The sequence below is a fragment of the Bos indicus genome, chromosome 7 (assembly GCF_029378745.1).
Source record: "Bos indicus isolate NIAB-ARS_2022 breed Sahiwal x Tharparkar chromosome 7, NIAB-ARS_B.indTharparkar_mat_pri_1.0, whole genome shotgun sequence".
NCBI classification, from domain to species: Eukaryota; Metazoa; Chordata; class Mammalia; order Artiodactyla; family Bovidae; genus Bos; species Bos indicus.
In genome coordinates, this window is record NC_091766.1 from 30,586,497 (window position 1) to 30,602,397 (window position 15,901).

General features: G+C 41.0%; 1 protein-coding gene across 2 annotated transcripts in view; it reads right to left on the bottom strand.

The window, feature by feature from the left end:
* Positions 1 to 1,023: 1,023 nt before the first annotated feature.
* The window catches only part of SNX24 (sorting nexin 24), a 172,695-nt gene continuing 157,817 nt past the window's right edge, over positions 1,024 to 15,901 (bottom strand). For both annotated transcript variants that reach the window (XM_070793257.1, XM_019964648.2), the window contains 4 exons: positions 9,157 to 9,251; positions 7,426 to 7,458; positions 6,841 to 6,905; positions 1,024 to 2,574 (listed from right to left, as the gene is read on the bottom strand). In XM_070793257.1, coding sequence (XP_070649358.1) covers positions 2,507 to 2,574; positions 6,841 to 6,905; positions 7,426 to 7,458; positions 9,157 to 9,251 — 261 coding nt within the window. In that variant the 3' untranslated portion in view covers positions 1,024 to 2,506. The remainder of the gene's footprint in view (positions 2,575 to 6,840; positions 6,906 to 7,425; positions 7,459 to 9,156; positions 9,252 to 15,901) is intronic.

A 15,901-nucleotide genomic window follows, 5' to 3' on the forward strand; every position in this document is an offset into this window, starting at 1 on the left:
GGAACTGGGAATTGAGGAGACAGGATGGGAGATTTTTCTTTTTATCTATCTTTTTATGAAAATTTTGACTGTGGAAATGCATTCCATCCTCTTTTCAACACGCATTTCTGAGCTGCTGAGACCAGGAAGTTCCAACTCCTTCCCAGACTCCCTTGAAGTTGGGGATCAAGAAGAAGCTTCTGCCAATTGCTTGTGCTTTCATGAGCAATACACAAGAAGATGGAAGTGGGTGAATACCATCATCCTGCTGCTCTGTGCTGTGGCTGCTGACAAGCAAGGCCATGGGTGTGAGAGGCAACCGCAGTGTAGGTGGTGACAGCTGGACACTTGTTCTTGTGCCCAGTCACCAGCTTCCTGGGTGCTGCCCTGAGGCAGTTATGGTGCTAACAGGTACCTCCTGAATCTATGTGCTGATCCCTGGATCACAACTACACGTGCTGTTTTGGACCTCAATACCTTCCATAGCAGCCTCTCTGCCCCCTGAATTCCTTAAGACAGAGGTTGTAGCTTCCCTGGAAGGAGGGTACTGGAAATTGCTGGGGTATTCTGGAAATTGTGCCTAGAAGCACACAGGAGGTCATTCCCTGCATCCTTCTAGAAGATTCTGTAAGCACTGTTTCTTATGATTCCATTCTGCTTAAAACACCTACTGTAGTTGTGGTTTCTATTTCCTGTAATGGAATTGAAATGAAATATGGCATAATAAACATTTAAATTAAATTAAAAATGAAAGTCATCACTAAAAAAGATTTTAATTCTCACAAAAGATTCCTTCAGTAGTGTGTTACCAATGATGGTTGATCTTTATATATATATTTTTAATTCTTACTATCTTGGCAAATAAATTATTTAATGCATATCTACTGGCTTAATAGGTGAGGTAATTTAACTTTTACCTTGTTGGATTAGAAATAAATGTTTATGTGAATATGGGAGAAGTGTGTGTGTGTGCATGTGTGAAAAAAGAAAAGACACAGCTTGTGTCTCCATTATAAGATCCTACCAGTAGAAGACATATTCAAATACTTTGGGTTCTTCATTTTTATTTAACTCAAAATAGCTAATAACAAAAACATTTAAAAAATATCTCCAACACTTGACTCTTCAGTCATTTTTGATGACACTTGATTATTCAGTTCTTACTTTCTTTCCCATGTTGTCACACATCTAGCATAAATACATCATCAAGAATTTGCAGCAAGCTTTAAACCTGTATGTTTAGAGCTTAGTCAAAAACCATGATTTACTTATTAGTTTTGAATTTAAATATTTTTCTCCTACACAGAAGCTTATTAAGCTAATAATCATAAATAGGCTAGCTATTAATTAGTTTTCAAGGAAATGCCCAAATACAGCACACATATACAGGCTGCATATATGCCTTTATCCTTTATTAGACAAAATCTGAATGTCTTTAAGATGTACAGTGGAGGTGCATCATAAACTCATTTAATTTGTATTAATACAAAATATGAGGTCAGGGAAAAGGAAATGATAAGCAATAAGGAAAATAACGATCAATCTGGCAACTATACCACCTATTCAATGAATGGATGCCCTTGAGTAAACCAAGATGAGTGTTGTCAATCTGGTGTTCCCGCAGTCACTGTCCGTTCACATTTATCTTTTATAGGGCAAGCATCTTGCAAGGCTAAGTATAATTCTAGTGTTTAAAGGCATGTGTTTCTTCTACAAAACAGTGCCTGAACAAACACCAACAACTTTAATTGGTCTTCAACCGTTATCTTCAACAGTTGTCTCTTCCAACACTGGAGAAAAAACTGGTTGTGGTGGATGGAGATTTCCAATATGGCACCATTCTAAAGGGCTTTCAAGGATAATCTTGAGACCCCCATTCTATCTTATGTGCTGACATTAGAAGCGAATCCCTGCAAATGATGCAACTCCACTGTAATGCAAATTAAAATGCCATGATTTTTAAAATGCCCTAGTATGGTCAGTATAATTTCATTTCCAGTTTAGTTCCTTCCTCACATTTAGCAGTGTGTTTCTGTAAGGCTCTCCTGGTGCCAGCATTTCAGAATGTTGTCTATCACTGGCTGAGGAAAAAATCTCACGATGAAAAGATTAGTGTGTCATAGAATCTGAACCAAAAAAGCTACCAAAGCTGATCAGTCTCACAATGATTCAGGGTAAGATTTTCAATTAGCAAATGGTGTGATTGAAGTGGAGAGGAACTGTTTTGCTACACTTGGAGGTCCCAAAGATCCTCTTTAGTCTTCTTTTCCCGGGGTTTCTAAATTGGCAGCTACATTCTACTTCTTAAACACTTGGCCTTAACCTGAGCGCTGCCCCAATTCGGTTTCTATTTTTAAAAGCACCATTCTAATGGAAATGTCCCTGCTCTGAATTAAGCTGGGACTGTGAATTTTACCACTAGCGAGAGAGCCGTTATGTCATAGAGTTTAGGTTAATTTGGTAGGTATCGATTTCCTTGACTATGACTTCGAAACCTGCTTCAGCTTCTTCTAGCCATGGAGGATTTCTACCTGGGCTGTAGATGAGGGTAAAATATCCCATGGAGAACTCCTTCAATAACCACATTTGGAAAATCTGAAAAACAAAAGGAAAACTGCTTTTCTTATGCACATCAATGAAACATATGTGCATTTTACAGAACACAACAAGGTAAGGCCTAGGCATAACTTACGGGTGTGTATCGCCATACAGTTCGCCCTCGTTTCAGATGTGACATCAGACATGCTGTTTTGGCCTCGAGTCACTTAAGGGTACCACTGCGAGTTGCAGGAATGTGAGGCCAGATTTGTAGCTTATTGATTTAAGGGATGTTCTAATGGTTAATGCTGCCAGGCCCCAGCTCTTTATCTGAATGTTTTCTCACAAGGAAGATAGATTACACTGGCAATTCAATTTCTAACAAAATCTCAATATACTTGAAGGAATTCTAAGATTTCTACTGGGAATACTTTGCGGCAGTTTTTCCATTGTGGTTTACAGCTGCATTTAGCCCAAGGTGTCTGGAATCTGCTTGTTCTATTACGCTAGTTTCTAGAGAGCAGGAGGACGGGAGCCTGTCTTCCTAATGTAAAAGGGCCAATCTCTGACAAAAGGCTCCCTTTGTCAAACTTGAAAAATCAGCTCCTTTTTTATAGGAGACACAAAGAAAATTCAGAGGTGTAGTTTCTGTTGTATCACATTTTAGTTATCAGAGTAAGACATGAATGGATAAATTGAACAGGGAACCAATCTATCACATCTATACATAATTATACCCAGGATTTACATAAATGTAGTTATTATATGAGGAAAGCAAGAGATCCCTAAGTATGTTCACCTATTAATTTAACCTGTACAGAGGACCCACTACATAAAACCACTTACAAGGGCATTGGACCTCATCAGGGGAACAGAGAGGCTCTTAGAGGAGAGAGCTTGGGAGAGGGAGCTGACCGGCTGTGAAGTCTGAGGCAGGTGGGTGCCCTGTGGAGGGTTCAGAGACCTGCATGGAGGCTAAGGTAGCAAGAGGAGTGGCCTCAGTGAGGGCAGGGGGACAATTCAAGCCTGCTAGGAAGGGACAGGAAATCTGGCTTCATCTGAAAAACAAGGAGAAGCTGTGGAGGGACGTTAAACAAAGTGAGACAGAAATTAATCGTTTTGAAAAGTTGTCTGTGGTTGACATTCAGACAGCAGTCAGGAGCAAGGTGGCAATGGATTTGATGGGATTAGTGAAGGATTTCACAACAGTACCTACCAAATAGGTCATTGTAAAAATCGGTGAATGAAACAAAGTGCTTGGACCTGAACTTGGCACAGGGTTCAGTTCAGTTCAGTCACTCAGTTGTGTCTGACTCTTTGCGACCCCAAGAACCGCAGCATGCCAGGCCTCCCTGTCCATCACCAACTCCCAGAGTCCACCCAAACCCATGTCCATTGAGTCAGTGATGCCATCCAACCATCTGATCCTCTGTCCCAGCTATTATGACATACCAGGCACTGCCTAATTACTGGGTTTACAAATAACAGTGCTTGCCATGGAAGCACTGGAACTTACATGTTAGTCAGGGAGATAAGTGAATAAACAAACAAAATGTGTTTAGAAATATCTCTAATACACAAGCAATTAATTACTCCAGGACCGCTTGAGTTCCTCAGAAAACTGCCCTTGCCTTTGCTTCTCACTGAGAGGTGATGAGAAGGAATGTGATTTAGGGTAGATTTTGTTGTTATTTTGTTGGTTTTCATTTATTTTTAGAAACATTTATTGTGAAGCTTATAAAAAAAAATAGTGAACAGGGTGGAGGGGCCCTTGGAGGTTACTCAAAAGGAGAATCAGCAAAGGCTCCCTGAAATTGGACCCGAAAGAGGAGAAGGCCAACAATGTGTGAGAATGAGAAGAGGGTTCGAGAAAGAAGAAATGGCAAGCACCCTGAGGGGAGAGTTCACTACATCTGGGACCCAGGAAGAACTGTAGTGTGGCTGGATCAGTGTGTGAGGGCGTCCCAGCAGAAACATGAGCCAGGGCCAGCCCATGGAGGGCCATGTCAACCATGGCACGAGTCTGGGGCTCACAGAGAGGGTTCAGATGGAAAAATAATACTGTGACTCAACTGTACACTCAAGGTCATCAAGGCCACAGCAAGGAGGAGATTGTTCCAAAGAAAGTAAAAGTAGAACAGAGAGCCTAAAAGAGACTTCAGGAGAGGGGCCAGAACCAGGAAGAAGAGCAGAAATGTGGGAAAGCCAAGGGGAGGTGGTGTTTGAAGACAGGGAACGTGGTCACCAGTGGCTAAAGCCGAGAGGTCAAGGAAGAGGAGGGCTGAGAAAGCCCACAGAGAGTAGTCACACAGCTGGCCCTGGGGACCCGGGCAAGAGTTATTAGGAATTCCCCAGAAAAACCTAAACAAAGGCCAAAAATCACATGCTAAGAGAATAATGCTTTATTTTTAGCATTTTAGAAGAGGACAGTGCTTAACTGCCAAAATTTTAAAGACAGACACTCCTCTGACTTTATGGGTCTCAGTGTCTGTGTGAAAGTATTTCCAGATTCTGCATCCTCTGGAAAAGTAACCTCAACATTTTGTTTTAAAGCCATACAATGTGAATATGTGACACAAGTAAAATTTATCTTTAAATTAAATGCTAAAGAACTGCAAGAATGCATCACTGGTATAATACCTCTAAGACAATAGGAATCTGATTTATGACACGGGTCCAGCCAAAGTTCCATGAAAGGAGATTTAGTGACTGGCTCTCTCACACCTGGTTCCATTCCTTACACCAAATTCATGATTTTCACTTACTCTCAAGCAGGAATTCCCCTTTGGTGCAAGTCACTCCACTACATCAACATTCTACCAATGATCCATACCTTATTACTCTTTCCAGCTTCAGACTTTTGCCCCTGATACTCCTTCCCAGAAAGTTCTGCCATTCTTCATGGTCAAGCCAAGTGCATAGCACATGCTACTTAACAACCTGGATGAATCAAGTTCAAAGACCACAAAATATCTTCCCTCTTCTAGATAGCAAACTGGCTACTAGTCCATGATGATCCCTCTACTCTCGACACTTTTCTAGGAATTTCAGTCCAAGGCACAAAATATCTGAGCAGAAACAATACCTGGGGAGAGTGCTTGTGGAACCATTATTAAAAGCAGAAAGACTACTTTATAAATCACTGCCCATATACTCTAGACTAGCCTACATAGCAGATATTTGTTAAATGTAACATCTTGTTAATATAATATCAACCTAACACACCAGGCATATTTGGTGCACATTAGAAGTAAATGCTAAAGAAAGGTAATTATTCCTCACTGAAAGAATTTTATAGGGAAAATACTATTACAAGACCATATGTGTATACTGTTGCATGACAAAAGGCAGCTTTCTTCTAGAAAGGTCCTCCACAGAGTGGGGCTGTGTCTGAGCCAGGCTTCTTTAAATGGACAGCAAGTGGTTGACTTGAGCACAAGAAAACAGTCCCTTCTCTCTTGCTGGGGATAAGGTCTTATTGCTAGAATGTAGGGAAGATGTCCACAGATAATCTATCTATTGCTATTTAGCTGCTATGCTATTTAGTTACTCGCAGAAACAAAGGCTGCAAATCCACTATACTCAGAGAGCACAGAAGGAGAGATTAGGCAAAAAGAGATCCATGCTCCAGACCTGTGAAACCAGGCAAGTCAGGGACCTCCCTGAGATCCACTTTTCTCAAGATCCAACGATGATAACTGCCCTGCCAATTTCCTAAGGTGGTTAAGGAAATTAAATGAGACAATGTCTGAGAATATACTCACAAAGAGTTGAATATCGGAACACTTTGAGAGGGACTCTGAATAATTTAAATTTCTTGGCACAAAAAAAGGACTTGGGCTAAAATACGACATTACACTTAAATTAATCCCTTATACTTAAACGTACAACCTTTTTATTTGACTGTCAAAGATGCTGTAATCTAAATGGAAAGGGAGACACATGCAATGTATATATATACACAGCTTTGGGAAAGAAGCATTGAAAAAAAAAGGACCAGGGCCTTGGATTCAAACCCTACCTGGCATCTAGATAAAAACTGGCATAGTCTAAAATACCACCACCCCGCAAATTAATACCTTTACCTCCTTATCACTCTAATTCAAAACAGCCTGGAGAGAGAGGAAGAAAAATTACATTTCCTCCTGAAAGGCCTGCCCCAATTAAAATTCTGAATGTCTCTTACACCAAGAGCACTGGTTTATTGGCAGATTATTAAGCCCTGGACCAATGTCACTCTGTTAGACCTGTATTAAAAACGTGGTTTATGTGGTGCAGGGTCAGATCAGTAAAGAGCTGTTAGCAGATGACAGGTTTGATTACCGCTGGCTGCAGGCAAGACGTATGGATCCCTGAGGAACAGCAGCACCGGCTGGTGGGACAGTTTGCTGGAAAGGTCAAGAACAGGCATGTCAGCATCAGGGGACGACGGTAAACAGAAAACACTACAAACTAGCTTTGAGGGGATCAAACTGCTGTGCGGGGACATCTCAAGGTTCATGTATCTAACGCTGTGGGTGAATAATAGCAAGCAGAGCTGGAGGAACAAATCACCAGCAGCACGCTCATCTTCCATTCATGTCTTTGTGGAATCGGAAGCAGATATACAATAAATCACTGATGCAAAGTGTTTTATTTTTTGAAATCTTGTAGTACAACTATTGATGAAATAGTATTCTTATTTCATGTATGAAACAACATAGGGTTTTATTCCTCCACCCTTAAATAGAACTGGCTACTTCTGTAACTTCCCATCAAAGATCTGTCATTTTAAAACGAATTTTCTACCAAAGATTTTAAAGAAAATCTTGACTTGAAACAATTAGATGATGATAATGAAACACTTAATAAAACCACAGTCCTCTTCTCGGTTTGTATACCTCCTGATTGACTGGTATTTGTTCTTACCTTGACTCTTCAGATTCTGTCTCATCAAAAGATCTAAATTTTTTTGAAAAGAAAAAGACAATAAAAGCTGGGTCAGTGCTTATGCTAACAAAGGAAGATACAGCTAGTATTCTTAGAGCTCTAAATTGGCAGACATGTTGAGAAAGAGACTGGTATTTTCACAGAGTCATAGCATGGCTGATGCCTCCTCCTAAGGAATCCTAAGATGATAATATTCTTGTATTTCAGTTTTCCTGAAGAAGATCACTCAAAAATCCTACAGTTTTGCTTTTGGACTTATATAATGGAGAAAAGACTTCACTCACTTCATTCCTACTACTTCTTAAAAATACATAACCACATATGAAGCCCAACTTCCCAGCAAATGCACCAAGCTGAAACAGGAATACACCAGCCATGTACGTGATTTGGTGAGTGGGGTATATGGTTCTTGTTCTGAGGTGACTGAAAAGTGGCCCTGAGTGAACGCTGCCAGTGAGGGAGCTGTGACAGGTCTCAGTGGCTTCTCAACCAGCAGATGGCTGGGGTTTAACATGCCTTTGGGTGGGGTTAGCTTAAACATCTTGTAGCTAGTGTGGGTCCTTCAGGCAGGTCTGGAGACAGCAAGAAAATGGCTCCAACACTCTCCCCAACTTGGATCTGCAGAGAGTCTGTGACGATGGAGTTCCGAATGAATAGATCTAATATGTCAGGGGTGTTGCTGATGGCCTTTGGAGGTCAGATCATCACAGGTGCCCAGAGCTGAGTGAGTGGCTTGGTTTAGAGTTAACTCTTTGGAAGAACTTTTCTTGACTGTTGATAATATCAAATGTCTGGTTTCTTGGTAGAGAGAGATTAGGATATGCAGCTCTGCATTCAGAAGTTCTTGAGGGAGGCAGTGGGGAGGCAGGGAAAGAGTTTATGCCAGAGGCCTGGGCTCTGCCAGCTACAAGGCAGGAGATTTGGGGAAAGGCACTTTATTCCTGTGGCTCAGTTTGCTCAACTATAAAATGAAGGGAGTTGGGTAAAATCATTTTTAAGATCATTTATAGCTTTAAACTTACATGAATAAATGTGTCAAGGGGATATAGACTTTGCCCAGGTATCCACAAATAAACATGTGCTGTGCTTAGTTGCTCAGTCATGTCCGACTCTTTGTGACCCCATGGACCATAGCCCACCGGGCTCCTATCCATGGGGATTCTCCAGGCAAGAATACTGGAGTGGGTTGCCATGCCCTCCTTCAGGGGATCTTCCCAACCCAAGGATCGAACCCAGGTCTCCCGCATTTCAGGCGGATTTATCATCCGGGCCACCAGGGAAGTCCAAAAATACAGGAGTGGGTAGCCTATCCCTTCTTCCCGACCCCAGACTCAAGCTAGGGTCTCCTGTATTGCAGGCAGATTCTTTACCAGCTGAGCCACCAGGGAAGCCCACAAATAAACATCAGTTCTTGAACAGGCTATTGAGAGCCATAATTCCCACCATGTAACATCATTCCATGTAACAGAATAATTAAAAAAGTCAATTCCTCAAGTCTAAACCCGAGTTAGTTGGTCCCTTGGCCACAATACGGAGATGAGGACTCAAGAGCAATTCCTTTGACTACGAGTAGGGGGCGAGCGAGTGCTGTCCCAAGCCAGAAGAATGGGTGTCCCAGGCTGGCCCTTCTGGCATCATTAGGGTTATTTGTTAGGCCAATAAGTGTTTGCAAAGTAACTTAATGTCCAATAGGTAAACAACAACTCTTACCCATAACTCTCTGTCTTTGGTAGAGAGGGCAAATGTCGCACATTTAGGAAATCAAGAAACAGCTTGGGAAGTTCTTCATTTTCCAGAATGACAGCCTGTGAAAGTAGAAAACAATTAAGAAAGTGAAGTTTGCTAGACAATCAATCAAATACACTATTCTGAAAAGTCATAACCATCCATCAAAGTTCTTACCAGCATTATTACTCAAAAGTGAAATGAGAGTGGTGCCTATTTCACCCCCCAAGAATTCAGGCCAATACACATGCTATTCGGTGTCAGCAAATGCTCCATTTTATCTATTCCTTCACTTAACCAGCATTTACAGAGCATTTTCTATACTTTAGATGCTGACTAGGGGGCAAGACAGCTGGGTACCAGGTAGACACAGTTCCCTGCCTTCAAGGAGGTTCTAATCCAGAGTACTTCAAAACCTGGGAACACCAACAATACTGCTAAGACAGTTTCATCAAGTCTTCTTTATTTAGTGATGAAACGGTTTGACTGTGTGTGTATGTGTGTGTGTGTGTGTGTGTGTGTATCTATAAGAGGCCACAATTGTTCAGGAAATGCTATACATGTTTTTTTTAACTAGAAGATTTAGTCAAGATCTTTTAGCTATTACCTATTTCAGCAACAGGATCAACTGACATTTATTGCTATTTGGACAGCTCCACTTAAAGGGTCAGTAACAATTTTACCACTAAGTGTAAATCAGTGTATATACTGAAAAAAAAAATCTATAGAGTTCTTCCATTTAGGGAGCTCTGCTAAATAGCTGCCATAATGGCATAACTATGTCAGTTCTCAGATACCCAAATTATGCAATTTCCAGGAGGGATCGAATAGAGAACTGTAAGAGTGCATTTTCATATATATTTATTTTTGAAAGGGTCTGCCAGAGAAATGATTGCACCTCCCTCCCCTGCTTTTTAAAAAAAAACCGAAGACCATGGGAAAAGCATCAAACATTGTGCAATCATTTCTAAAATTAATATAACTATTTTAAGGGTCATTTTTAGCATGGCTTTTTTTTTACCCTAATACATACACTATTTAAAAAACAATGAGAATTGATGGTGAAATGTCATCACACAGCTGATCAGGAATAGCTACGCAAGGTGATGCAAAACATATATAACAAATGACAAAAGACCAAACTGCATGTATCTTGTATACACATAATTCTACATAATGTATTGTTTTTAGTTATGATTTAAATCTGGAGCTGCCCCATTTCTCACCATGTTTTGGAATTCTGTTACCCAGTTCTGCTGCTGTTGCTGCTAAGTCACTTCAGTCGTGTCCAACTCTGTGTGACCCCATAGACGGCAGCCCACCAGGCTCCCCCGTCCCTGGGATTCTCCAGGCAAGAACACTGGAGTGGGTTGCCATTTCCTTCTCCAATGCATGAGAGTGAAAAGTGAAAGTGAAGCCGATCAGTCGTGTCTGACTCTTAGCGACCCCATGGACTACAGCCTACCAGGCTCCTCCGTCCATGGGATTTTCCAGGCAAGAGTACTGGAGTGGGGTGCCACTGCCTTTTCTGATACTTTATTCATTAAACAAATATTTACTGAGCACCTATTATGTTAGGCACTGGGATATGACAATGAATATTATGTGTCCAGTGGAGTGTGGACTGGTGTAGAAAATTGGCGATAAACAAGTAAACACAAACACACATGACTTAATCTTGCCTTAGAATATAGTGACACAGGGTCTGCATCCTCTGAATACTTTCGCATCCATCCATTTCCCCACCCGCTCATCCATCCATTTGTCTTTCTCAAATGTTTACTCTTTTCTTGATTATAAAGTAGAAAAATGAAAAATTGACAAAATGGAGAGAAAAAAAAACAGGTCCTTTATTCAGAGGCATACTTCTATTACTATTTCCGTTAGTTTCCTTCAATTCATTTGACCTCCATCTAAATGTTTATCTAACTGAGGACATTTTGGGGGGTACTCAGAAGGTCATTATTTCAGTGCCCAGAAATAAAAGATTTCAGGAATCATGATACATGTGTGGTTCTAAGGAATTTCTGCCATAATACAAGATGCAATGATTATCTACTTGTTTGTAGATATTTGTTTAAGAAGATGATATACTTATTTGAATAATAAAGCTTCATGTTGTAACAAACACAGAGCTGTTCACCTTGGTGATAGTTTTAATTATGTGAACAAGTGGTAGCTTTCACATTAAAAAAACACACACACACAACAGGGGAGTGGGTAACCCTTCTTATCTCCACCCCCACCTTTTAAAATAAATTAAATCAATAACAAGTGTGGGACACTTTTAATGACCTGAACTACTTAATTTCCAGGATCTTTAGACACGTCATCCATCACTGTAGTATGCAGGAAGACATCTCCTGAGTGTTCAGGGGGTTACTTTCATTTTATTAATGCAAGATTTAGGGAATTTTAACAAGGTGAATTGTTTATTTGCCTTGACAGATTGGCTTACAATGCACTGGGTACATCTACAGCATGATCATTAATGACAAAAGACAGGCAAAAAGCTGTTTACACTGCAACACCAAGACAGGAATTAATCCTGCTCACCCTCCCTGAACAGAGTACTCCAAATAGATGGTCACACAGTTTTAGGTCAGATATACTGGGGTAAAAAGAAAAGAGAAGACTTTAGAAATTTGTGAGCATTTTATTTAAATGTTCACTGTGCTGTGCTTAGTCGTTCAGTTGAGTCTGACTCTTTGCTATGCCATGGACTGTAGCCCACCACGCTTCTCTGTCCATTGGATTCTCCAGGCAAGAATACTGGAGTGGGTTGCCATGCCCTCCTCCAGGGGATCTTCCTGACCCAGGGATCAAACCCAGGTCTCCCACATTGCAGGCAAATTCTTTATCATCTGAGCCACCAGGGAAGCTGAATAGCCTCAAATAAAATTTTCCATAAAACAATGACCAATGTGGATTTCAGGATTTACAGTTTTAAGAAAGCAGCACTGGGCAGTTAGTTAAGCATTCAGTTATGTGGAGGGAGTATTCCCTAAACTCTGCTAAGTCTTGTAAGAAAATAATAGTTAAGTCCAAAGATAGAATAGAGTAGAACTAATTTAATAAAATATGTATAAGTGAAATGACTGTCATCAGTTAGTACAGAGATGCAGAAGAGCAGCTGAGCTCAACCAAATCTTATGGCTCAGAAACACATGACCTCATTCCATGAGAGACCCATTAGTGAAGAAGGGCCTCATGACCTATTTCATTTAAATATTCCTCAGTTTCTCAAAAAGCTGCTGCTCAAGAAGAATCACTCCTTCTTGATTTTGCATCCTGGGCCATTCCACATGCTTGGGACCCCAGTCTGGTCTAGATCACCAGAACAATTCACTAGGTAAGCTCTTACTAAAAGTATATATTATATAAAAAAAAAAACCACTCCTTCCTGATGCTGGATCCTAGGCCATTCCACATGCTTGGGACCCCAGTCTGGTCTAAATCATCAAACAGTTCACCAGATAAGCTCTTAACTAATATATATATATCCCATGGATGGAGGAGCTTGGTGGGCTACAGTCCATGGGATTGCAAAGAGTCAGACACAACTGAGTGACTTCACTTTCACTTTCTATTATATATATAATATATAAACTACATTTTAAATATCAAATCACATTTCCCTGTTGTTTTAGCTTGCTTATCTTTATTTTTGATTGATCTTCAATGGTTAGTCATTTTCATTCTTTATAGAGGTAAGTTGTGTAGCTGGAATATGTAGATTTAGACCAAGACCTAGGTTTGAGCATCTCCTCTGCCTACCCTAAAGGTCATTGTAAGGATTAGGTGATGTCTCTAAGAGTCTCTGGCATAATTAGCATTTGATAAATGTTAATTCTGTTTTCTTTGAATTTTTTTTGCTGTATCAATTCTCAACAATCTATTTGATTAGTTTTAGAGGTTTGGGTTATTGTCTATTTAGCAAAACTTCTTAGTCCTCTGCGATTCGTGGATCCCCTTGAAAATGATGAAAGCTGAGAATCCTGCTTGCTGAAACGTACGCACACATATATAATTGTGCTGCCAGTGGTAGGGGGTCCAACAGCCCTCTGACAGCTGCGCCAAGGGTGCCTCCTCTCAGCTCGGGTGTGGAGCAGCACTGCTGGGCACTCTTCATTTGGCCTGGAGCCTGAAGCACTGCTGAGCCTGCGCTGAAGGCCAGCCCACCGAAGGACACGCTCGCCTTCTTGTTTCAGTTTTCCACCTCTTTGTCAATTAGAACCCCGCTGGAGTGTGTGCCGCCTTGCTATTAGAATTCATGAGTGCTTTCAGCTCTAGGCTGTGGGTCTGGCCGTGAGGCAACCCCGGTGAAGGATGTTTTTCTGAAAGACCAAAATCTATCGCTGTGCTGGATTTAGAAAGCAGTTCATATTTATGGCATCTACGTCTTCTGTATATAACTCTAGAATACAACAAGCCATGGTGCTGAAGGTTTCCTAAATTAGCCAAAAAGGAGGGAAAGTAAGATTTAAACTCTATTTCTGCAGAGTATATGATAGTACGCCACACCTGTTATGAGAGGGGGAGTTTGAATTGCTGGGCAGTATTGGGTCCCAGGCTGAGTGCTTTCTAACTAATTAATAATAACTCTGATGGTAGAGTCCTGACACCAGATGCAAGTTGAGATGGTGAGTTAGATTAACTAACTATTTTGTTAGTTAATCTAACAAAGGCAGAATCGGAGAAGGCAATGGCAATCAGAGAAGGCCATGGCAACCCACTCCAGTACTCTTGCCTGGAAAATCCCATGGATGGAGGAGGCTGGTGGCTGTAGTCCATGGGGTCGCTAGAAGTCGGACATGACTGAGTGACTTCCCTTTCACTTTTCACTTTCATGCATTGGAGAAGGAAATGGCAACCTGCTCCAGTGTTCCTGCCTGGAGAATCCCAGGGACAGGGGAGCCTGGTGGGCTGCCGTCTCTGGGGTTGCATAGAGTCGGACACGACTGAAGCGACTTAGCAGCAGCAGCAATCATTTTGTTAAGGAGGGTGGCATGGTTTGGTAGCTAATTTAGGCAGTAAAACATCAGAATTCAAAATGAAAGTAACACATTGGAGAAAAAGTTAGAAATAATCCCGTTAAAATGTACAGGTTAAAGTACCAAGTCAACTACTGTAAAAGGCAGAATGAAGCACCCAGATGCAAGCTGGATAGTAGGTCAAAAGCCCTGCTGGCTGCAAGTGGCGGGTCAGCAAGAAAGTGCTATTTCCACAAAGATCTAAAATGAGCTGAGCAGCCCTCTCACTCCACTGAATGCAACACTATTTAACCCCCAAGGAAAGAGAAATAAAAATAAACTCAGTCAAGCTAGAGGCAAGCAGTGAAAATGACTAAAAGATTCAGAATGGTTTCCACATGAAGAGGTTACCCACCAAGCATGGAAGGGGGTGGTGGAGAACCAAGGAGATAATGTGGCCTTCAGGTTAACCATTTAAGGAGGGCGGCAGTTTCCAAAGCTGCTAGAACAAGAAGAAACTACTGTCTAAACCAGCGGAGAAGGAATCTCTCTCTAGCTGAAACCTGGGCCATAAAACTAGGAGAAGCGGTGCGTATATGGGAAGAGTAGGCTCCTAAGAGCTTCTAAATATCTGGGTTCTGAATGTCTGTTACTTACTCTTTCATACACATGCAGACTGGAGATGCTACCAAATTAACTGAAAAGCCACAGTAAAGAAAGTTCCATCCAATTTGCCACTAAGGAAGTACATTAAAAAATAGGTTGTTATTAAGATGCACAAAGGAAATGGGGCTAAATCAAAGAATTTTAACAAGTGTGTGATAGATCATCAGACTTTGCTAAGACGATATCCAACTCTGATAAACATGAACACAGGCGACTGGGTGTACCTTGTAAGAAGCAAAAAAATAGTCATTCTTTACAACCATGTTACTCAGTCACAGAAGAATAAATGACCTTCCTTATTATAGACCAAAATATCACTCTAAAAGAAGAATGGGGGAAAAAAGTCTCTATGAAAATATTTACCCAAAAATTGCCTAAAGGGGGCAGAAAAACAATAGCATTGGTACCAGCATCCTCCGCCAGCTAAGTGTTTACTCCAGGAGAAATGTCTCTTTTATCGAAAAGGTGCAATTATCATCATGTAACACAAATCACAAAATCCCGATTTTTCTACCTTATCAGCTTTATAAAATCGTGTTCCCAAAGGATAGCATTGATTAGTTGCACATGTTCTTTCTGTGACATCCCAAACACTTAATTGTCAGTTATCTTTTCTTCTTCGGTAAGTAAAATGCAGTCACAAAATTACAGAGGGACCCGTGCTGCCTTAACCTTCACTAGATGCCATCATGCAGTGGAAAACACTGGTAAAATATCACAGGATAATGCTGTCCGACAAGGGAGATGTATAAACACTATAATGATTTCCCACGAGTTTCCATTTTAGAAAATTGTCACTAAGGCGAGCATAAACGGTGACATATCTCCACCGAGGACACGGTGAAATCGAACGCTGGCATTCTAGTTAGGTCCAAACCTAGCCAGCAGCCAATTATAACAGGAACGGAGAATCTTGTTGAAAACTTGGACAAGACCACTGTGCTAACCTTCCAAGATCACTGCACAAAGCTATATTGTTTTCACTGATTTGATCCTTTTATTCTCTTTTCGAAACATCAAAGGAAAAAAAAAAAACAACCCACCACATTTCTTCCCATTGTCTATCAAGGTTTGTTATGAACTGGAAGGAA